The sequence below is a fragment of the Cynocephalus volans genome, chromosome 7 (genome assembly GCF_027409185.1).
Source record: "Cynocephalus volans isolate mCynVol1 chromosome 7, mCynVol1.pri, whole genome shotgun sequence".
Lineage (NCBI taxonomy): Eukaryota > Metazoa > Chordata > Mammalia > Dermoptera > Cynocephalidae > Cynocephalus > Cynocephalus volans.
Genome location: NC_084466.1, coordinates 14,768,173 through 14,792,605, shown reverse-complemented (window position 1 = coordinate 14,792,605; position 24,433 = coordinate 14,768,173). Strand labels below are relative to the sequence as shown.

Sequence of the window (24,433 nt, the reverse complement as noted above, 5' to 3'; positions counted from 1 at the left end):
AGATTTTCAGATTAGGGATGCCCAACCTGCACTCACATTTGCTGCCTCCACTATTTTAAAAATAATTCTATTATTTCTTCTACCGTGAGAGTAATCTTCCTTCGGTTTTTGATTTTTAGGAGGCGTGTGTGTCTCACAGCAAATTCTCTTAAGGCCCAGGCCCTTGGAGCCAAGGTTTTGTGTGTGTATGGTGGACGTGGTGGTTCTTCCCCTTGTCCTGCCCTTTTTTTGCCTTCACTTTCCTTAGGTGTGTCCAGGGGCATGTCTTAGACATTAAAAATGGCATCCCCATGGTTTCTCCTTTAGCTCCACCTTCCTGGCTATTTGGTCAGATTTTAACTTTTAAAATATTTGGAAAGGGAAAGCAATGACCGATTCAAACATCCAGCACATATTTTAATATGTCATTTTAAAGTTATGTGCTATAATAAGGGCGTAGGAGATAATTTGATACTTGGAAAATTGTTCATGCTATATTGAAATTTCAAAGCACTTTATAAAGCTGTATGTGTATCATGATCCTATTTTTGCTTTTTAAAAAGCTAATACTATGCATTAAAAAATATTTGGAGGAAAAATACCAAAATGATTTTTCCCAGATTGCTAAAATCTGTACTGGTTTTGCCTGTGGTGACTATGTGTAGGAGCAGCAGACTCTACGTCCTTTAGGGTATCTCAGTAATAATACACAATAAGAATTTGTGAGAGACTCCCTTTTTAATAGATTATTTCAAGCACCCTGCCTACTCTTCTTTTGTGGATTGAAGTCAATTCTCTCTCATGTTTTTGGCTAATACTAATAGTTGGTTACCTTTAAACTTATGACTTAAATACCTAATTTTATTGATGAGATACTTTGAATGGGGAAGAACCAGTTTTAACAACCAGCTCTTTTGAAAAACAAAAACAAAACTCTGGCTCACAGTGTTTGCCAATTTCCATGGTGTAAATATTCCCATCATGGCCAATTTCAGGCTACCAACGTGACATAGTTGAATGCAGAGTTAGGAAGAGATGTGTCACAGCAAGTTCTGACATAGTACTATTGTTATCATGTAGATACAACGGGCAAAGATAACCTCAAGATCATAGATAACAGTAAAATGTAAAATAATTAGGAATACAAGAAAGAACTCTTTCTGGGTTTTTAAAAAGGGCACAATAGGGCAAGGAAAGAAAGTAAATAATTTAAGCATTGGAGTTAATATGTTAAGCTACCTATGGTTGCTTCAGGTGCTATTTTGTTCTAGAACTTTATTCGGAGGTGGCTTGCTATTCTGTTTAAGTTTCCATGTGCTCGGAAACCAATATAAGACTTAGGGAAGTAATCAAGTAGTCTGCTTCTTCTATCAGTTCTTGGCATTTGGAATAGAATAGTACCTTTCCTTGGGGATACTTTTCCTGGAAAGTGGCATTTATTCCTTTAGGACCCTGTTAATGTGTCTCAGGAGGTTTTGATTCTCTTTCATTCAGTCATCTTTTTTTGTTGTGTTGGTAAAATATACATAACATGAAATTGACCATTTTAACCATTTTACACAGTTCAGTGACATCAAGTATATTCAGGTTGTCGTGCAGCCATCTCTACCATCCGTCTCCAGAACATTTTCACCTTCTGCAACAGAAACCCTGTCCCCATTAAACTATAACTCCTCATTCTCCCGTCCCTCCAAGCCCCTGACGACCACCATTCTACTTTGTCTCTCTGAATTTGCCTTATCTAGATACCTGGTGTAACAGGAACCGTACAGTGTTTGCTCTTTTGTGAGTGGCTTATTTCACTTTGCATAATTATCCTCGTGGTTCATTCATGTTGTAGTATGTGTCAGAGTTTCCTTTTTAAGGCTGGATAATAATATTCTGTTGTATGTAGATATCATGTGTATCCATTCATCTGTCAATGGACAGCTTGGCTTGCTTCTACCTTTTGGCCTTGTGAATAAAGGTGCTGTGAACATGGGTGTATAAATGCCTGTCCAAGTCTCTGCTTTCGCTTCTTTTGGGTATATACCCACAAGTGGAATTGCTGCATTGTATGGTAAGTCTGTATTTACTTTTTTGAGGTATTACCACACCACTCCTCACAGCTCATTCATCATTTTTTTTTTAACCTGGAAACTAATATAGTTTTCCAAGATGATTGCATTGATTTGATTGCATCTCTTCCTGTACAGGTAGTATGTCTTCCTGTGACCTTTATCTTTTGTGATGGTGTTCTTTCAACACGTATATTTGAATGTCTAAAGTGTGATGTGTAGCCCAATTAAGCATACAGATATCATAAAATAAGGCATAGTATGATGTGTGCCAGAAGAGAAAGGCAAGATGCTCGGAGATCTCAAATGGAGGGGAACAGGAAAAGTTTCGTGGAATACGTGGCATTTGAGATAATCTTTTATAGAAAAATATTGACAGGTGGAGATTTGGGGAAGGATGATCCAGGCAGTGGTAAGGAAAGGAGGCACTGTGTCCTGAGGAGAAATAGAGAAAGTCTGGAAAGGTAAGTTTGGGTCACCTTAAGGGGCCTTGAATGTCGGGCTAAATAATTTATTCAATTTTGTAGACAGTGGAGAGCTATGAGAGGTTTTTAATAAGGGAGTGACATGATTGTAGTTGAGTCTGAAACATTTATTCTGGGCAGTAGGGTGGGTTACCGTGTGAAGCTGGAGACTAGTTGCAAAAACCAATGGCTGTTGAAATAATCTCGTGGAGAGGTCTCAGGGAGATGTAATGTTAATTGCCGTAGTCCCATTTCCTCTTGTTGATGTAACTTCTGTGACCAGAGTTTTGTTCAGCTTTTATCTATCATCTTTTTACCTTTACTTAAAACATGCTATTAAATATGTCATGTAATATACATGTTGAACATTCTTTAGGGAGTTGATCAAATCATTAAGACGATTATTTGTAACCTGAGAAAAAGAAAATAGAAGTCTTAGGAAAAGTGTTCAAATTTGTTATTCTAAGTTGTCAGATCACATACTCTCGTAGCTCTGAAGTTCCTTTGAATGGGCACAGTGTTTGCTCTGAGTTGGTTGGCAGTACTGTCAACTTGAACACAGCCCTTGGTCGTCTTTCAGGGTGTCTGGACTCTACTGGTGGGGATGAGCTGCCTTTCACATTTCGGCAGTACCCGTGTTGTTCATAGCTCTGTCCTGATCGTCTAGAACAGTTCCTGGAAGAAAGAAGCCTCAATAGGTAGGTGTTGAACGAATGAAGTTTTGAGGGACAAAGCCTGCCAGACATCTTAAAGGCGTGAAGTAATGCCCTAGTGCCTTGACCATTCTCTGAACTGCCCAAATTGACTTGAGGGCCTCGTGGTGGCTGTGGGGAAGGTGGAGGCCAAGCTGTCCAGTATCTGTCCTGTGAAGGACCCCTTTTACCAGAGAGCAGTCCCTGTGCAGTCCTCAAACAGGACTGTTTGTGGTGTTAAACAGGAATGTGTGTCCTGGATATCCAGGACACATCAAATGGGCCCAGACACATTCTTTAATTGACACTGACCTTATGTGTGGTGAGCAAAACCCTTGGCCTTTGGAACCAGGGCTTTGCTGAGGTTGCAGCTCCAGGTTGGCCTCAGACTGGGTAAGACCCGTGGAGGTTTGCCAGCTCCGCAGGTGTCAGGCTTCCATTGGCTACCCAGCATTCCTGGCAACAGGGTGGTAGAGTGCTTCCTCTTCTACCTGTCGTCAAATGTAAGGCCACTTACCCTGATGTTCCCAGTGAATGGCCAGGGCAGGGTAGACTGATGGGTGCTGGTGATGGGGATGTGCTCATGAACAGGTGTAGGGTTGAGCTGAGCACCATGGCCAGGTGCATGAACTCATGCCCTCGGCAGGGCTTTCAGTAGGTGGGGCAGCCAAGGCAGGCTTCTTCAGTGTGTGTAGTCTGTCAGAAATAAGTATTTTTTGTTATCATCATGAAACAGTGCAGGAAAAGCATTGAAAATATGTTTAAGGCCTTTAATTTTTAATACATTCTTAAGTAAAGTGTCTTTTGTCTACTAAATTACCATGGTCTGTTTCAGGCCAAATGCACAGAGATACCTCTTTGTTTTTTTGTGCCACACTTTGGTCCTTGTCACAGGCTGACAATAACTGCTTTTGATGATGAGAGAACAATTAAAGAGTCTCTTAAGAAACTTGGTATTATAATCAGTACAGAAAAGGATTTGAGTAAATGGTATGGTAAATTAGTTAACCAGATTATGTAAATGGTAGAAATAGAAATTCCCCAATGAGCCCAGTGTATATTCAAATTAAATACATATTCAGTAGAGAGAATATTTGCTTATTATTGCCATGCATATTACAGAGACTTCTCAAGTCAGGCATAGTTGAATTTTTAATTTAAAAACTGGTTCAAGGCCGAATGTAATAAACATATTTTGCATTTTTATTTTCAGTTTCCCAGGAAAGATTTTAAATGTGGGTAGCGTATCATTGTGGTTTCAGGAACAGCAGTTGAGATTAGAGATGTCTGTTAACGAAAACCTTTTGGGTGATTCTTGTTGAAAGACTTAAATATTTTTACCTTTTTCATAAAGGGTTCCATCGTCATGTTATACAGTGTTTCCTTTACTGGAAATGTCTATATTTAGTGACCGAAATTTGCCCATCTTATGTCATTTGCCTGTTATTACTGTCACTCCTCATTGTCTCTGTGCCCTGTCTGTCATAGCTTTGTATTAACTTGTCTTCTTTTTTGAGCTGATCTGCTGGAGAATTGTAATGGTAGTGGGCCCTTTGTCTTTTTCTTTTAAAAATATTTTTTTCTCCTTTTCTGCAAGGTTATTTTGCATTGATATAGGAACGCTTACTGTGCAAGCCTTTTAAAATGGATTCTATTCCAGGTACCTCTGCATCATCTTAATAAATGGTAAAACTGAAAAATTCCCGTTTTCTTAGACTTAGAGTACATGCACTATAAATCAATATTCGAAGAAGCTCTTACCTCAACATCACATAACTCCATATGTGTTTATTTTGTACTTTTTCCTGTTTCCCAAACTTAGAAGAAGCAAGGTCAAGGTTGACTGAGTCCATTTCCTTCCCAGATAGGTAACAAGCATCATGTGACATTTCAAGTAGATCTATGAACTATCGTTTCTGCTATTTTCTTTTTTGACATTAAGAGCAGTTACATTGGTAGTTCTTGACTCTAGAATACTAATTACAAGTGCTCCAAAGATACAAACATTGCCTCCTACCATGTCCCCTAGACGTGCTCCTGGCTCTCTGTCACCCATCCATGCCCAGCCTCTCTAAGATCAGAAACTCAACACATGACATGGCCAGGACCTTTACTCTTCCTGCCCTGCACTGCTGGAGGCACTATGGGAACTCCCAGCTCTGCCCCAGCCATCATAGTCACCTTAGATGCCTCGGGGTTCGCTGTAGTGGTCTCTGTTTTTCCTGCTCCCAAGATCTTCAACCTGCAGAACCCTTGACCCTACGAACCCCTGAGAACCTGCCTGTATTTTCAACATCAAACAGCAACCTTAGGAGTCTCTGAACAGGTGAAATGAACATTGGGGACATTGAATTGGGCTTCAGAATATTCTTTTCAATAAAAATAAACCTTTAAACGGTAGTTAGGTCTTTTTCATACTGTTCAGTGTGGTAAAATGGGCTTTCCAGGGTTGGCTTGAAAACCGTTCCACCAGGTAACAGTGGAAAATGCTTTTTGGGTTCCAAGTATTCATCAGTGTAGGAGTAAATATTTGGAATATAACCTGTTCATAATCTATAGACCACCAAGGTGAATTTCATCCATTATTATGAAGGCATTATAGGAGACTATGCTACTTTATTTTTAACATTTCTTTTTCTCCCTCCTGTAATGCAGCCATAAAATCTACCTCTTATTCAGGAAGGGGAAAAATGACTTACAGTTCTGAAATCCCAATAAATCAAATTCTTTGCATCTGGCATCTGGACCCTGTCTGTGCATCCATGGTCAGTGTGTAGAAGTAATTTTGCATTCTTTTTTAAAAATCCATGTTGCACAGTCTTCGTATTTATAATTTTTGAGTGTACACTATTCTAGGCAGCACATGTACCCTAATTTGTTTAACCTTTCTTTGGGTGTTTTGAGTTGACGTTAATGTAAATAACACTACAAAGAACACCTTTGTGCTTTTTGCCTTTTTATTCCTTTGGATGATTTCCCAAAGCTAAATTCCCGTAAATGGCAGATTACAGGGAGCCTGAGGTATTTATGGTACTGGTGCATCTTGATTTCTACAAATGTTGTAGCACATTTCCATCAACACCAGCAGTGTAACACTGACTATTACTTGTTATTCTGCTTTCAAGAAATAATCTCCAAAAACATTTCTTCCACCATTTTAAGAAAAACCATTGATTATAGGCAGATGTTTTAAACTGACAAGAAACGTGAGGAAGCCAGAGAAATTCGTCCGTACAAGTAATAAGAAGGGAGTTGGTACCTCTAATCTTAAATTGGTATTTTGTCAGGTAAAATAGATTTTACGAGATATCTGTTTCTCCAGTTCCTTACCTCAGCAACAAGCTGCATGTATATCAAACTGCATATATATCATATATGATATATATGCAGCTTGTTGCTGAGGTAAGGAACATACAGACTCACACACACACAGTAGGTCTTCAAAAAGTTCATGGAAGGATTCATATTATCTTTTAATTCAGTTTTTCCATGAACTTGTTGAAGTACCCTTGTTTATCAGAGCTCAGCAACCTTTCACAAGTAAGAGGCCATGTTGCTAACTCTTGTCTGCTGATAATTATGGTTGATGAGTCACCGGAAAACCAGACTCTTCTTATGTTGATTTCCCCTCATAGAAGAAGTGTGCTCCAGTCTAGCAGCAGCCAGCTGCCCTGTTTATTTAAAGCGACCCATCGGAATGAGTGGGATCACACGCAATGCGTGGCGTTTGGTATACAGTAGTCTTATTACCTGGCATTTCTCTGTATTAGTGTTTTGTCATCCAAAAATATGATTTGCATGCCATTAAAGCCTTCATTGTTAATAAAAAATATCTGGTAAGTTACAAGGCCTTTTTCTGGGACTCATGAGTTTAGGAAGATATTCCTTAATTATTCAAGACCCTTTATTTTATGCACGTTCTTTAACCGACTTTACTGTGCTTTCTAATTCCCTCTTCCCATCTAATGCACAACCGTGTCATGAGCATTTCTGCCAAACGCCTTGAGGAAATCCAGCTATCTTATGGCTCCACCAGTCTCCTGATCTCCCAGCCTGGACATCTGTCAGAGGTGGAAAGGAGGTGCTCATGACCTGATTTGTTCTTAATGAAGCCATCTTAGCTTGTGGTATCATTGCTTCCTTTTCCAAATCCTTTTATTTTCTAATGATCCTTTGGACAATAGTCTCTTAGCAGTACATTTTAATTTCTGGAACTATGTAAAAATAATATATTCTTTAGTTTCACTGCCTGCTTATTTTCTAGATGGGTTTTCTATTGCTTTGTCATGCTCTGCAAAGTACTAGTCATTGATTTTTGTATTGCAGAACATTTGTTTTTTAATTTAAAGAAGACTGCCATGGTTACCATATCGGTTCCTTCTGAACAGTAACAGGGTTATTATTTCTTTGTTTACCTATGTCTTTTTAAAATTGCTAATTAGCCATAGCTGATTATCACCATTGATCAAAATAATTATTAATCACAGTTTAAAAGTTTAATAGAAAACAGTCAATGTTGGAATTGCAATAATTTTTTTTTACAATGGTCATAATAAATATATAACTGTAAGCGTTTTCATCTTGGACACTGTTCTTTTTTGAGCCCCACAGTTCTACTATCTGGGATGCATATAAATAAATCCACGATGATGCTCCTTCCTGAGCTCTATGCAGGTGCCCTTTGTAGGACGGCCACTACAGAACAGCCTGATTACAAATGAAACGCGTGACACACATGATACGTACAGCCTCCCCTTGCGATTATTTGGTTGAAGCAAAAGTGGACACTGGAACCGAGAATGTTTGAGAGTCAAGAGTTCAAGAGGAGGGATTGCTGTGTTCTCTGTTCTTTATTGAAGTGCACTGACACTAAGTTTTAAATGCTATAATTGCGGATGTGGGACTATTGGAGTGACGTATATGTTTAAGCTTACTTTTCTATTTCAAGATAGTGACAAACTTAAGACATTAAATGGATGTTAGATTACTCGGCACAATGGAGTTAGAGCTTACATTTGTGGTTTCTTTTAAGCAAGCACAGAGTCTGGCATTCGTGGCAGTCTCTGCAGATGGGCAGCTGATGTCCCCTGGTTTGACCTAGGATTTCACCTACCCTGTGTTCCAGCCCTCTCGCCTGGCAGTGATGGGGTCTTTCTGGACCTCAGTGTCTCCTGCTCTGGAGGATGACTGGGCAGCTCCCCTTAGGCACTCCTCACAGGCATATGTGACAGCTGCCTCTTCCTGTTGGCTGAGAAGGGTTCCCTGCCACTTGTTGTCCCTGCCATTAGATACCTGCCTCTGACCCCTAGCTGGTTTCAGATGGGTGTCCATGTCACGTTGACATTTGGACCTTCTGAAAAGAAGTAAAAATCACTCATCATCTTACCTTCCAAAGAAAACTTCTACCAGTTGCTATTCAGTGTTCATAGACATAAGAGTATTGATAAAGAATAGATGTTCAATTTTTGATGCCTTTTTTGTATATCAGCTACTTATATGAGTGACTCTGTCTTTTCCAGTTGTAATGGATTGGATAGTTTTCTAGGTTAGTCTATGTCAGAATTACCAGTTTAAGTCCTACCTATTCATAGATATTCTTTTTGTGTGTTTTTCATTGGTTATGTAGGATTTTACTAAGATTTTTTGAGTATAACTTTCTTTTAAAGTGTTCTTGTTTTGCTTGGGCTCAAGTAAAATGAGTTTAGGAATATAGCCTTAAGAAAAAAAAAGATTGTTTATCTGAAAGTTTGGAAAAAACTCTTATGCTTATTTATTTATATAGACTTGGAGGAGGAAAATTCCTTACTTATTTCCTGTTTTTGTTTTTCTCCCCCTTTTGTTGGTTTATTCATGATTTTAATTTTTGCTTAATTTATACTTACTCTTAGTTTTGTTCTTGTATGCTCTTGTGAGTTTCAAAATTCTTTAGACGAATTGTTTGTTCATTATTCTTGCTTATATTAGTGTAGAGAACAATACATTTTCCTTTTAGCGAGGCTTTGGTAGGAAACCATTTATATTTTCAATGTTAAATATTCTTAATGACTTTTTTTAAAAAAACATTTCTTCCAATCACAGTCTTATTATCAAACAGGATGTTTGAGCTTGCAAATGATTGATTAGTTTTGCTTTCTTATTTCTAATTTTATGCTTTATGATCTGAGAATATATAACATAGAATTTCTGTTTATAGGTGAATATTTGTGTTCAAGCAAAGTTGTTATTTGAAAAGCTGGAGCATAACATAAGAAAAATGTTCCTTACTTGCTGTTTCTTGTTTTCCAGGTATGACTTCTACCTTTATTTATTGTACTGGTTAGGGTTGTGTTTCCTTGATTAACGGCTTGTTATAGTAGATTTTATAGAATGTTGATACCTTCTAGTTTTGACTGCTACCTGAGCCTCAGGCATCCCATCTGGAAAACAGAGATAGTGGCACCTCCTTTTAGGCTGTGAGAGGACCAGGAAGACCCTGCTAGAAAGGGGTCAGACAGTGCCTGGCATTCAGCCCAGTTTGGCCTTCCCTTGTCTGTTCCTGAATCTCTAGTTTTTCACAGATGCTCCCAGATGCATCACTTTCTCCTTTGGGTCCCTACCCTAGGTAGTTGCTGTGTATAATCAAGAGTATCGAGTCAAGCAAATAAGTGCTTAATGAATGGCACTGCTGTTAGGTGAAAGCATTTTGTGGGAAGATGACATGATTTGAATGAAAAACTTGTGTTTCTCAACAGTTACTGAAATAGAAGCACTGTGCTTTGATGTCTCATTTCAGACTGCGATTCTTCCCGTTAACAGGAAAGTGATCCGGCACCTGTCCCTCTTCTCCGCTTCTCTGTCAGCTTTTCCCTCTCCTGACATGTGGCTGAGGATGAGTCCTGGATCTGGCTTTGGATCTGCCTATTTAATCAAGCAGTGTATCCCATGGGAACCCAGTGTTTGCTTTAGGAGAGGAAGGGTTATCTTTATATTCCCTGCAGTGCTTTATTTTACTTCCTCTGCTATTGTCTACTGCATGTGTCCCTCAATATTACTTGAAGTTCTGTAGTTGTGGTTTTTAAAAACTATTTATTTACTTATTTAGGTGTCTGGCCAGTACAGAGATGGAACCCTGGACCTTGGTGTTATCAGCACCACACTCTAACCAACTGGGCTAATTGGCCGGACCCTGCTCTACGGTTTTTAAACTACTTTTAAGGGCAGTGTCTTTGCTCGTACTCTGAGTATGTTTGGTTTTAACCCAGACTGCAGTAAGGCTTCCAGGGTGTTGTAGGAGAGCCCTCCCGATTGTGGAAGGAAAGAAGAACAGTGGGTGTCTTGGGTGCTTAGTGTGTGTGCTCTGATCCACTGTGTGAACCCAGCCTTTGTGATAAACCCTCACTGTTGGGGGTAAGAAGGGTTTTAAGACACTTTAAAAATTCATAATTTAGATCCTTAAAAAGACAGTGCCCCATACTCCTTACAGGTCTAGTAGTAATTCAGTAAACGTTTGGGTTATCTGATAGATTCTCCCCACTGGCATCCTTAGTAGTGCAGGTGGTGATTTGCTCGGTAGCTTGATTGGCACTTTTGTGCCAGAAAAGGTGAGAGTTTGGGGGAGACTTTGTGATCTTATCTATGATGACTGAGTCATAATATCACAGGACAGTAAAGAGGGTGACATCTTTAGAAATCATCTCGTACAGGAGAGCTGATGGCGAGGTGTTTGAGACCAAGCATGCTGGCGCCAGCCTGTCTGCGTCTGGTCCTGTATCTGACACTAACTAGCTGGGTGACTCTGGGCAAATTGACGTAATCTCTTGTGCCTCAGCTTCTTCATCTGTAAAATGGGGCCAGTGATATTTGGTTGTGGTTGTGAGGGTTAAATGAGTTAATATTTATAAATCTCTTAGAACAGTGCCTGCTGTGTAGAAAGTGCTACACAAGTGTTAAATTATATAATATTTACATAAATTAAATGATACTTATATTTTTAATTAAATAATACTTAATTTTTTCCCCCATATTCTATGAAAGGGAAGCCTAAAATCCAAAAAAGATTAAGTTAATTTTACAACACATTCAAAATGTCAACAATTAGGATTAAAACTAGGCCTCCCCTGCTAGTGACCGTCTCTCTGTTATGCTGTGGATGACTACAGTTTGGGGGACAGTCTGATATCCCCTAAATCATTTTCCTTCCCCTTCAGCAATCTACAGCAACAATGTGCCATTCATAATCATTAATTTTTTTTAATAAAAAACATTGTTTAATTAAATACCTATGTATCAACCAGACTGACATTTAAACTTTCTCATTGTTTCACAAGGGGTTTCCCTTTTTTATTGCGTACTTTTTTTTCCTTGACATTTCACTATTGTAATTAATCATTAGTTCTAGGGAAAGTGTTCCAGGGCAGGATACCCTTTCCACTTCTGTTATATTTTATTGTATCATTTGGCTTATGATAATGTTGCATAGTTTATTTCTTGAATAATACTGAAACTGCTAGAGAATTTAATGGCTCAATAGAAATTGCTTTCCTTTTCCCACCTTGATGGGAAGCCCTCTCCTTTATAATTCACTGGATTTGGTAAGCTTTAAGAAATGCTTTCATTTTCTTAAGGTTCTATAAAAGAATGACATCACTCACTCCAGAAGAGATGTCAGTGGAGTGTTACACAGGATGCGTTTAAATTTTGGCATTTATTCTTAAGCATTGTTTCCGGGTGATGCTTCAGCAGAGAAGGATAGAGAGTAGGTGAACATTACTAAAAGCTTCCTTATTAAATACCGAGGCTGTTGCAAATATGCTGACTTGATTTAGAAGCAAACTTAACAATGCTTTGTAGTTTATTAAAGAAAATAGCTAGTGCTTTTTTTTGGTTTGTTTTTACATAACTTTCCAGACACATTTTTAGTTAATTATTAAGTCCTGTCATTTGGTCATGAAGTAGAGGAGGCAAGTTTTCTTGTAGGACCTCTGAAGTAAGCTAAGTGACCTGCCACCGGCTAGATGTGCGCCTCTCTGTGCCAGAAATTGACAGCACAGTGTCTGTCCACTGAGCCCCAGGACTTTGCCTCTCACCTCTGCCCTCAAGTTGATCCTGCTACCTCTGGAGGTAACATCTACTCACTCCTGTTTTTGTTACTGAAAAGTGTTGTCAGGTAGCCCCAAACTGGAACCAACCACGACGTCCTATAGTTAGGAATAGATAAACTGTGGTATGTCTGTACAATGGATATTATTCACCAGTAAAAAGAAATGAGCTATCGAGGCACAAAAAGGACAGAGACGAGCCTTAAATGTATTTTGCTTAATGAAAGAAGCCAGTGTGAAAAGACTACATACTATATGATTCCAGCTACCTGACATTCTGGAAAAGGCAAAATGATGGAGACAGTCAAAAGACAAGTGATTGTCAGAGGGCAGAGATGAATAGATAGAGAAGAGGAGATTTTAGGGCCCTGACACTGTAATGGTGGATGCATGACATTATACAGTGTCAAAACCCATGGGAGGTACACCACAAAGCGTTAACCCTTATGTAAACTATGGACTTTAGTTAAGAATGACATCTCCCTGTTGGCCCATCCATTGTAACAGATGTGCTGCACTTTATGCAAGATGTTAATAACAGGAAAACTGCATGGGGGGAGAGTATGTGCAGCCCTCTGTACTCTCTGCTTATTTTTCTGGAGGCATGAAACTGCTCTAAAAAAAAAGCCTATTCATTAAAAAAAAGCAGCGAATAATATATTTGCTGTCCAAATATCTCATAATCAGCCTGGCTGCTGCCTCCGTTTCTCGACTGAACCTTTTTCTCTTTGCACCAGTGACCACTCGATCCCACCAGAGCCAGTGGGTGGACTTTTCTTCGTCCTCATTCCTGTCACCTGACAGCGTGCAGTGGTGGCCGGGGCTGTGGCTTGCTGCTCTCACTTCCCTGGCTCCCTGCTGGGATTTGAGCGTGGGTTTTCAGGCTCAGGCTTCTGTAAATCTGAGATTCACCCCTCAGCGAGAGGGTTGTAGTTGATGCTCTTTGAACGTCCTCCCAAGGCTGAGAATCTGGGATTCCCTCTGGGATCTGCTTCCCGTTCCTGCCCTGTGGATACTGGCATGCACTCCAGGCTGCCGTCTTGGTTCTTTCTTTTTCTGCTCTTTCCAGCCTCTCCCTCTGAAATGCCACCTATTGTCAGTGTCCCCTCTGACTTGCATGTGGCTGACATATAAAGTCCCTTTCCTGAACCTCACGCCTCTCTATTCAGCTTGCCAGTGTCATACTTTGGAGAATGCATTTGAGAGGCAGTAGTCAGGAGCTGAGGAATAGTGAATGCTGGGGAAACCGAGGCAGTGGCCTTTAGAATCTTCCTGGACATCCTGCCTCGGTGCCCTGCAGCCACCTGTATCAGCCACAACTCCAGACCCCTTGGCACTTCCTTGATCTGCCTCTCACGTGCGTCTGAGGCAATTACTTGCCCATTATTCCGTCTTCTTCCCCACATCCCATTTGTCATCAGTTTCTGAAGATGCTTCATGTCACAATGTCCCCTACATGTGCCTCCTTTTCCTCCGTTCTCATTTTCATCCCATCTTTTCTCGTATGGGGTATTACAGATGTTTCCTAACTGAGCCCTGTCCTAATCCAGCCAACACGCACTGCCAGTTTTTTCTCTTAAAACTGGTTGGTTTCCCCTTGTCTTCAAAACCACAGGGGCTCAGTCTGCTTCATCAGATGAACGTCCTGCTCCTTGGCCTGTCATTTCAGGCAGATCAAACTCCGCCTTCCCTGCCTTTCTTGTTTCCTTTCCCTATTTTCTCGCCTCTGTAGTCTGGATCCACCATCGGCACAGCTCCTGGTACACAGTTGGCGCTCAGTAAATACCACTGAACATGTGAATGTGTGTTTTGCTCACAACGTGCCACCTGCCATTGGTGATGTTTAAAGACCGGGATCCTTTTTCCAAGGACTAGCTGATGTCCCCGTGGCTCAGCGAGGCAGCATCCTCTGTTTCTGAGGCTTTTAAAATCCATGTGATACCTGTTGTCAGAAATAAACGAGTTGGCTTCAGCGATTGTCTGAGTACCTGTTCTCTCTTGCCTGACAGATTGTATATCCCATAAAGACAGAACCATATGGTGTCATATTACTACTTTGTGTCCCATACAGTGCTAAGTATAGTTGCTGAGACATAATAGGCTCTCATAAATGTTTGTTAATGGTGATGATCTCAGTCATTGTGGCACTTGAATGACAGTATATTTTAAACATTGTGTCTGTTATTTTTCCAAGGTGTTGAGTAAGCACATCCAGTAATAAACTGCACCTTTTTAATGGTCCAGGCAGGCAAGGGTTAGATGCTTTCCAGAAATATTTGGAGAGGCTGGCCAGGTGTCGATTAGACAGAGAAGCTTTCCTTCGTGAGCGGAGGAGAGTGATGTGTGTTAGTAGAGAGAGCTTGGCTTCAGCCTAAGAACGTGCCTCTGTTGACATCGCAGGGACATTGTTAGTGTGGGAGGTGAGAGACGCTGGGACTGGTTGTTGTTTTCAAAGAGACCGCCTTTCTCCCTGCAAGGGGGAGAGCTAAAATTAAAAGTTTGTAGTCAGAATCTTCAGGAAATTGACATCATTAAAAAGTGAGTTCTTGGAGATTTTTCTCTGGTTTTCTGATTTTTCTACTGGGATGAAAACCTCTTCCCAGCACCCTTTACCTCCACCTCCATTCTACATATTTTCATCTTTGCAGATCTGTTAAATGGTGGTATAAATGTGCTGCCAAATCAGTGAAAAGGCAAACAAAAGTATTGTCTTAAATTATACTTAAAACAAGGTGGAGTGTAAATTAAAGGTTTATTGGAAAAGGAATGCCACTTTTTCTTGCCAAGAGTATTGGAAAAATCAGGCACTCACTAAATTTGGTTCACATGAGAAGCTTAGCAGAGGGATGTTTTCTTGGTGAAGTCATCTAACCAAGTAAACACTTGGTTAGTGTCAGGTGGTTTTACACTGTTACGTCAGCTAACCCTCACTGGGACCCTGGGAAGTGGCGCAGAGATTCTCAGATGAGAGCCTGCCTCGGAATCACCTGGAAGGCTAGTTAATACCCAGATGCCCCCACCCCTTTCTGACTCAGTGGTGCCTGGGCTGAGATTAAGAATTTGCATCTCTGGTGAGCTCCCTCCGGGTGATGCTGATGCTGCTGATTTGCAAGCAGGTTTTAAGAACCACTGCAGTGGATGATAGGCTTTCTCTCCGTTTTTGGGTAAGGATAATGACTTCCAGACTGGCCGGATGTTCTCTCAGTTACTGAGTCCAGGACCCCCGAGTTTGAACCTAGGGCTGTCTCTTGCACTAAAACGAGAGGAATGATGTCACACCCCAGGTAATGTAGACCCCTCCCGCCCCTCAGGACTTGGAATATAGCTCGCCTTGAAGGAAAAGAGAACAGTCTGGAAAGCACATCCAATATAAGCTAAATACAAGCAACACCCCAGGGAGGATAAAGTGAGCAGTTTTGGTCCCCCCCACCCCCCGAAAGAGTGGATCAGGAAAGGCTTTCTGGAAGAGGTGACATTGGAGTTGGGTAGAGAAGAGGGTGTTTTAGGAGAAAGAAACAGAACAACACGAGCACAGTGCCAGGGAAATGCAGGGTTGCTGACAGTAGAGTGCAGTTAGGTCAGAAAATGATTTAGTTAGCAGGAGAGACGTCATGGCAGGTCGCTGAAATGCTGGCTGGGAATTTTTACATTTAACTTGGTATTGATTAGACTCAGGTTTCTGACTAGAAAAGGAAAATGGTTAAAACTGGACATTTGAAGTACTCTATGTTGTCTTCTGCACTGAGTTCTCCAGGAAGTGTTTTCCAGAGATTTGTTGGGGGTATTTAAGATTGGCTATTTGAATTTTTGTGTGTGTGTGTGTGTGGTTGGGGAGAAAAGACAGTGGAGAAATAATCTTTATTTCATTTCTGCAGTTTCGTTGTCGTTTCCTTCTTTGCTGATAAAATAGGGGCACCCGACTTGTAGAGAGTTAATATCCTGGTCTCGTTTTCCCAAATGATCAAACAGGCTAAACAATTCCTCCCCTGTTTGAAGTGTCTGGTTGATGTAAAACAGTCGACCTGTACTTGTTTCTCTTGCTCACAGACTTTTTGGAAATGAGGAAATTTATCCGCACAGATAGCTGTTTTTGAACTTTCTCAAAATCCCTTATCTAAGTCCCTGTGAAGAGCCAATCTGAGCCGCTTGTGCTCTAGAGGAGGTGGCAGCCTTTCTGGTTTATCTCTTCCCTCTCCTTCTCCTGGGGCCAGCTCCTGTCCCATGCCTCCCCCAGGGGACAGGAGCACAGGGTGGCTTTGTCACCGGGCAGTTTCTGGCTTGTAAGACAGAGCCGGATGAACGGAGCTGTTGGGGAATTGATCCCACCCCATCCTCCCTTTGCTCTGCTGGGTGTCTCACATACTTGATTTTTGTCCCCACAGTGTGGCAAATGCACAGTCCTTTGCTGTGCACATGGAGCACATGTAGAAATGCTCTGGGGGCCCCAGAACTTCACCCTTTAGCTTCCTACTAGTCTACCTCTTGGGCTTGTCCCATGAGGAAGGACTTCCTATGAGTTTTTTTTTTTAACTTGGAATTTTTAAGCAGCTTGTATTTAAAATGGGAAGGGAAAAGCAAAAAACAAAAACAAAAGCAAACTCTTATAAAAAATTCCTCTTTGTCAACCTGTTTTGATAGTTGTGCCTCTTTACTCTGATTTCGTCTCATGAGATTTATGCTGTAAATGGGATTGCAGTAGTTAGCAGGATTGTGGGCTTTTAGTAGACGGAAATTTACAGATTGTTTAATTACTTGCTAACAGGTAATATGTATATGAACAAAATTAAAAAGTCCAAAAAAGTACAATGGAAAGCAGATCTCAAGTCTTTCTCATTCTTGTCTATAACCAGGCTGGTTGCCACAATGGAGCGAGCTCTCTTAGCAGTGACTTCTCTGTCCTCTCAGAGGTTCTACATATTCACAGGAATATTCATTGACACGTACTTTTTTTAAAAAGCAGATTTATTGATTTATTTATGATTTACATATCATAACTTCAATCTATTTTAAGTGTACGGTTCAACGATTTTTGGTAAGTTCAGAGTCGTGTGACCATCACCATGATCTAGTTTCAGAACTTTCCTGTCACCCCCCAAAAGATCCCAATTCCTAATGCCTTCTCCTGTCAGTCTCAGCTCCTACCCCCAGCCCTAGGCAACCACTTTCTAGATATTTATCCTCTGGCTGTTCTTTATTTCCTGGGTGTTTCATATAAATAGGATCATATCCTATGTAGTCTTTTGTATCTGACTTCTTTCACTTAGCAAAATGTTTTCAAGTTTGAAGCGTGTGTTAAATAAAAATTATAGAGGGACATTGTTCTGGACTCATATCCTGCACCAGGCCCCAGAAGACCAGACAAAATATAATGGGTCGCTCCTGCTTAATGACATGTCACCAAAGCTAAACTAAGTTGTGGTGTGACCTTCTGAGAAATCAGGAGAGAGAGAGAACTGCCCGTTTAAATCTTCAAAAGACATGGTAATGAAGTTCCCTGTGCTTTAATCACACAGAGAGGATAACTTGAAGTTAACTGATGTGAAGTGATCAGTTATTTTTCTATTGTTCTGTCTCCCTGTTCCCACCAAGGAAGATAACTTTGAAATGACCACTCTGCTTTCTGTTCTTTGTTTCTGCTTTTATTTTCAGATTTTTCTGTCAGTAAAACCAACCTCCTCTGTTTGGCTCATTGGAACATTTATTCTGTTTTGTGAAATGAAGTGTTGCCTGATTCTAAAATCACAATAAAGCCTATTGAGATCTTTAAATCTGTTGTGATTTTTGTCTTTTGACACACGTCAGCATTTTATTTCATTTGGTTGCTGAATAATATTCCTTTGTATGGATGTATCACGTTTTGTTTATTTGCTTGCCAGTGGATGAATATTTGGGTTATTTTCACTTGTTGGCTATGAACATCTGCATACACGTCTCTGTGTGGACATATGTTTTTATTTGTCTTGGGGAGATACCTAGGAGTGGAATTGCTGTGTCACTAGGATTAGAGTTTACTGGGTTCTATACTAAATTTTTTATTAAGTTTTTAAGAAACCGCCAAGATGTTTGTGCCATTTTATGTTCCCACCAGCAATGTATGAGAGTGCCAGGTTTTTCACATTCTTGGTGACATTTGTTATTGTCCCTCTATTTTGTTGTAGCTGTTATAGTGGGAGTGAAATATTATCCGATTGTAGATGTAATTTGCATTCGTAGTAAGTAACGATGTTGAACACCTTTTTATGTGCTTATTAACCATCTGTGCATCTTTGGCAATTTAAATTCTTTCTATTTTCAGTTTTAAAACATGAGGTAACAGCTAACTTAGTGCCTTCACCACTTCTCCTCATTTCCCTGCCAGTTTTTTAATCGTATTATTTCTGGAGTTATAACATTCAACCGCCGTTACAATTATTTAAGTCTTCCTCTTACAGTATAAATGGATTTAGAGTTCACTAGTAATTGTTTTTCATTGTCTCACCACTTACCTCTTGTTTTGCTGAAGCTCATCCTTTAGTAGTTTCTTCAAGAAGGGCTTAGCTCACATTCTTCTGAATTCTTACCTATTTAAAATATTTGCTATTATATTTGAATGAAACTTGGATTTAGTTTTGATTCTTTTGTATTTCTTTGAGGACATTTTGGGCATTTAATTCTTGAATGTTGCTATGGACAAATCTGAACTTTTGTCCCCTCATATTTTGTTGGAACTTTTTCCCTAGGTGCTTAAATAATTTCTACTTAATTTTTGAAGGCTAGTGATGACTCAGGAAATGTCTTGTTGGTGATTTTATGGTAGTTATTTCCTAAATAGGTTATGCTCATTTATTATGAAGAATTGACTTTTATTTCTGGATTGTTTTCCTGAATTATGCCTTACATTTTTCTTTTTGTTGTTCCATTTTTTATTTTTCTTTCCTTTGAGGACACCGATTGGGTCACATCTCTTTGTCTTCCATATCTATCATGTTTCTTTCTGTTTTAAATCTTTTGCTTACTTTTCTCAATCTTTCTTCTCAAGTCTCTCATATTTTCCCCAGTGCATATTTTGTTTTAGCTACTTCCAATCTGGCCTGCATTTCAGTGATCTTTTTATTCATTCTTCTGGCTTTTTTTCCCCAGAGGCCTGCCCTCATGTTTTATTTCCTGCTGATGTCTTCTCATACCTTTCTCTGAACGCTTGTAAAATCTTCTAATAGTTTTGATTGTGTAATCAGTTATTAAGTTTTGTTAATTTATGACAATATGTTTGGGCAAAATTTTGATCAGTTGCATATAACATTTTTTGGTGGGCATTTATCCGTTATTTATTTTCATTTTTTTTTTTTTCCTTTCTTCTTGCAGCATCTTTGTAAAAGTTCTTTTTTTGTGATTAGTCCAGTCCTTTGTGATCTAGCTATTTGCAGGAGCCTCATGTGGGCAGCAGACAGAGCCACGTCCCATGCTAATAGGACTTCTTGTGACCTGAGGTTATGTGTGTGTGCATGTGTGTCTGTGTGTCTATAATCCTTTCAACCTTCGCCTTTCTCTTGCTTGCTGAGACTGTGGTAGTGGACACTGGGGTGTTCCTAGTGCAGTCTCTGTCGTCTTCACCTTGCCTCAGCAATAGACTGCTCCTTACAAATATGGCTTGCCTGTGTAGTTCCTCATTTCATAGCACACTGTGCCCAGGGAAAGTGTTAGTGCTAATCTGCACATCTCTTACTGTTGTTCCAAGAAAGCTATTGCTGGTTTGTTGCTAAGGGTGATCTACTTATTTAAGGGAGCGTGGCTCTGCCATTTTTGTCGGAGACCTGCAGCCATAGACAGCTTCTCTGAGCATCTCCTTCTCTCCTGTCTGACCTTCTCTGCAGTGGACAACTCTCTTTTCATGTTTTGTGGTCCACTGTTAACAGATGACTTCTAGTTTCCTCAGGGCTGGAGTTTGCAATTTGTTTGTGTGCTCCTTATTGCCTTTGAGTGAGAGGAAGTCTTCAAGTCTGAAATCAGATTAGTATGACAAGAGAACTCTCGTTTTTTTATCTCTTCTTTGCCACTTAAAAATCTTGTTTGTTTTTTTCCTTCAAGTAACTTTTCAAATAGAGCTAAAGAATAAAGCAGCTTTGCAAACAGCTTTTTATTTTGGGGTCTGGAATGATCACGTTAGTAATAATGTATTACAAGGAAAGAAATATTAGTCTCCTTTATTTTGATTATTCCTCAAGGAATTCAGAGGTCATAAAAAGTTAGTAGAGGTAAAATCAGAATAGAACTTGGATTTCTATTTATACAGAAGAGGTCTTTAGGTGTGTTAGACTTGTTTACCTCGAAGATGACATATTACTGGGCTTACCAGTTTTGATACTTGTGGTTGCTCATTTATGACTTCCCAGCATTCTTGAGATGTTCCCTTGGCATTCTTAAGATGCTTAACTCAAAACTCCTGGCTGGATTTATGTCTAAATTAAAAAGAACTTTCCATGTACAGCAACAGTCTGCACGCAAATATGATAACAGAAAGAAAGTGTTACATACTTTGTGAAAACATCATTATTGAGAAGTAGAAATAATACAGGCATGAAGTCATTCAAAGACTAAAGAAAAAGGAAGTTAAGGTACGACGTATCTGTTACTCACTGACTGAATTTGATTTTTAAATGCCAAGGTGCAAAAATTAGAATATATATGCATCTGGGATCCTGCACAATAGGAAAAGAAAAGGATCAGTCCAGGGAATGAGGAGCCTTGCTCTTCGCTTGGGTAGGACAAAGAGAAAATGTATTTGTAGGGAGGGGCCCTAAAACCTTTGAGGTGGGATGACCTTGGAGAATAGACCCCTTCCTTCCTGCCATCAGCTCCGTGGATGGGCATTGGGACCAAGCCAGAACCAGGCCTCCTTGAGTCAAGGCAGTAGGAGGCAGAGCTGCAGAGCCCAGCACACATGGCAGAACACAGGGCCTGCCCGTTCCTAGCAGGTGCTGGGAAGCTGGTGTGGGGAGTGGCAGGGAAGGGTCAACACCAGCGTGGAAGAAAGTGGAAGCGGCAGCTGCAGGCGGGGACGGCAGACTTGACTGAGGGCATAGCTTTCTGTGCAAGTCACATTTATTTTCAGCCACAAGGCAACGAACAAAAAGCATATACGGAAGTAATTTTGCCTGGTTTTGAAGATTATTTTGAACACAACTGACTCCATCATGAATATATGACCACCCATATTAGATTCATTGGACAAATATCGGTGATCTGTTTTCCACTTTGGTGTAAGGCACCGCGCTAGGCACTGTAGGTTAACTCGGTCTGGTCTGGCCTCTGAAGGCTACAGGGTGAGCTTAAGCAAAGCATCAATCACACAGCCAGACACATTCGATTTAGGTTCTTAGAAAAAGTGTATTTGGGGCTTTATTGGAAAAGCACTTATGTAACAGACTGTGAAGTCATAGCCGGGCATTCGGAAAGGAAGGAGTTCTCAGCAGGGCTGGCCCTTCACCAGCACTGCCTCCTTGTAGAGCCCCAGTCTTAGAGGATGACCGGAGGGACGAGCAGTCACCTTCGCGAGGCTCTGGTGGAAAGCTGGTGAGGACGGTGAGTGTGGGAGAACCAAGCAGTGAAGGGTGTTTCCTACGTGGGGATCGGGCCCCTTCTCCGTCCGGTTGAAGGACACGTCTCTGTCGGCCTTGGGGATTTGAGTTATCACTGACCAGGTCGCTGATGTGACACTCGGCGTCTGACCCGCTGGTGTCCTGTCTGTGGTGCGACCGTGAGAGGCCTCACGAGAGGAAAGGAGGTGTGTCCGTAAGGAGTGTCTTGGGAACTTCTGGGGACCCGATGCTTCAGAGGATGAGAATAAGTTGGGCCAGAAAAGCCTACGAAGTGCTGCAATTTACAAACACCGGCGGCTTCTCCTGAGAAGGGCTGCAGATGGCTGTCCTCAAACGTGGGAGACGCAGGGCTCCCCTGCGTGCCTCAGCCTCGGGGACGCCGCCCTCCCGCTCTCTCTGTGGTCCCCGCAGGTCCCTCTGCTCCTCTCTGTCTTCTTATCCTCCGTGGGGCGCGGCTGTGCTGTTCCACCCTCGGTTCCACATTCTCCTTGTGCCTTCACTGTCACGGCTGTCACTTGTACCGTAAGGCGGACTCTGAACCTCCCTACAGACCACGGGATGTGCTTTTATGACCCTGAACAGTGTCCCGAGTCACACTCACCCCGTGGCCTCCCCGCTCCCGCTTCTGCCCTTTCTGGTCACTGCTGTGCTTCTGTTTACAACATTAGGTTAGTTTTTCCACGAAAGTAGGTTTTACGGCAGCATCTTTCTATTTCCATCGCCTGCATCCAAGTTATCACCAAGTCACCAAGCTTGAGTTGTTGTCGCTTTGTAACCTGATGCCCCTGCCCTCCCATCTTTTTTCCCCATACTGTGTATCATCTGCAGATTCATTTTACTGAAATTCTACTTCTGTCGCATCATTCATTACTCTTGTCCCAGTGGCTCCGGCTGCCTGCAGGATGAAGACCACATTTCTCAGCTTTGCACTTGAGGTGCTCTGTAGTCTGATTCCAGCCTGTTTCCAGAGTGTATCTTTAACCCTGCAGCACTAATTCCCACTCTTCTTCCCAGATGACATCTTATTTCTGTCCCATAAATTCGATGCCATCCCACTTCCCTGGAATGCCTTTTCCTTGTGTGTCTCCTGTCTCTTTCCAAGTATTGGGACATTTGAGACCAGATGGAGTTCGATTCCCACCTTCCCCATGATGCAAGCCTTCCCCTCTCTGACCCACTTCATCTCACATTGAAATCTCATTCCTTTGTGTCCTTATGACACTTAACGTGCAGCCGTGGTATAAATGCAGTGGCCGAGTGGTCCAGTCCTTCAGCAGCCAGTTTGGAACTCCACTCTATCCCAGACATTCTGCCTCTGTAGGTGCTGCCATGCAAAGAATATTCCAGACTGCTTCAGGGTGATCACAGAGCCGTAGAGAAATAAACAGGCGAATGCACGTGGGTTCGGTCACCAGGGTGTGGCTGAGACAGTCGTGAGCACAGAGGGCACAGCAGCACTGAGTTTTAAAGCAGTAGGAGAGGTTTCCAGGTGGAGAAAGTGGGCAAGCAATTCAGCCAGAGAGAGCCGCACACATGGGGACCTGGAGCAAGATAGAGTTACTGGGAGGAGAGCTGGGGGCCTGCATCTGAGGGAAGAGTGAACTATTTGGGGAGGGAAGATGAAGGTTTTGTTTTCAGGAAAGTAACTTTGTCAATACTGTAATGCATAGACTGGCTTCTTGGAAAAGGGAACAGTTGGGGAGGGTGGTAGGAAAGAAATGAACTAGGAGGTTATTGTAATAGAAACAAACAGTAGAAAGCAAGAGAAATGACCCTAACTTATGTGCTCACGTCAGTGTGAGTGTGCGTTTGTCTCCTCAACCAGATTATAAGCTCAAGAGCACCAGTGTGGGTTTTATTTATTTATCTTCATAATATCCACATTACTTAGTGAGTTACTGTGTCCGTAAGAGGTGATTCATGGATGCTAATGGTATGGCTTGGCACCGTGTGTCCCCTTCCCACCAGACTCTGACGTGTGAAAAGTGGTGCCTGGCTCATTATTCAGTGTAGACGCTGAATAATAATATGTGGAACACAACTGAATCTGCAGTATGAGTAACAAAGAGCTGGCTGTGAAACTAGAATAAAATATGCAACAATATGCAGATGTCTACAAAAGAGTAAAATATGAGAAATAGTGGCGTGTCTGAGTGCTTAAAGGTGACCTTGTAAGTGAATGAGCTGTGAGGTGGGATTCCTGGGCAGGGGTGCAGGGCTTGTTCGCCTGGAGTTTTGGGGGGCATTCCCATAACAAAGGGAGCAGATGACAAACCTTACTTAGGTGGTTTAAATGAGTCCCCTCTTCTGATGCATTGTTCTCTCTCACTGATTCCTGCAGATATTGTATAAGCTGTTTTCATCATGGGAGAAATAGAGCAGAGGCCCACCCCAGGATCGCGACTGGGGGCCCCAGAGAATTCAGGGATCAGTACCTTGGAACATGGGCAGAAGCCGCCCCCAACGCCTTCAGGAAAACTCATGTCCATCAAAATCCAGATGCTGGATGACACCCAGGAGGCATTTGAAGTTCCAGTAAGTTGGGGGTGAATCTGTGAACCCGAGTGTGTGATCACCTTCCACATGGGG

General features: G+C 41.3%; 1 protein-coding gene across 5 annotated transcripts in view; it reads left to right on the top strand.

Annotated features, from left to right (window-relative positions):
• The window catches only part of FARP1 (FERM, ARH/RhoGEF and pleckstrin domain protein 1), a 281,479-nt gene that overhangs the window by 31,324 nt on the left and 225,722 nt on the right, over positions 1–24,433 (top strand). For all 5 annotated transcript variants that reach the window (XM_063102933.1, XM_063102932.1, XM_063102931.1 and 2 more), the window contains exon 2: positions 24,186–24,379. In XM_063102933.1, the coding sequence (XP_062959003.1) occupies positions 24,209–24,379 (171 nt within the window). In that variant the 5' untranslated portion in view covers positions 24,186–24,208. The remainder of the gene's footprint in view (positions 1–24,185; positions 24,380–24,433) is intronic.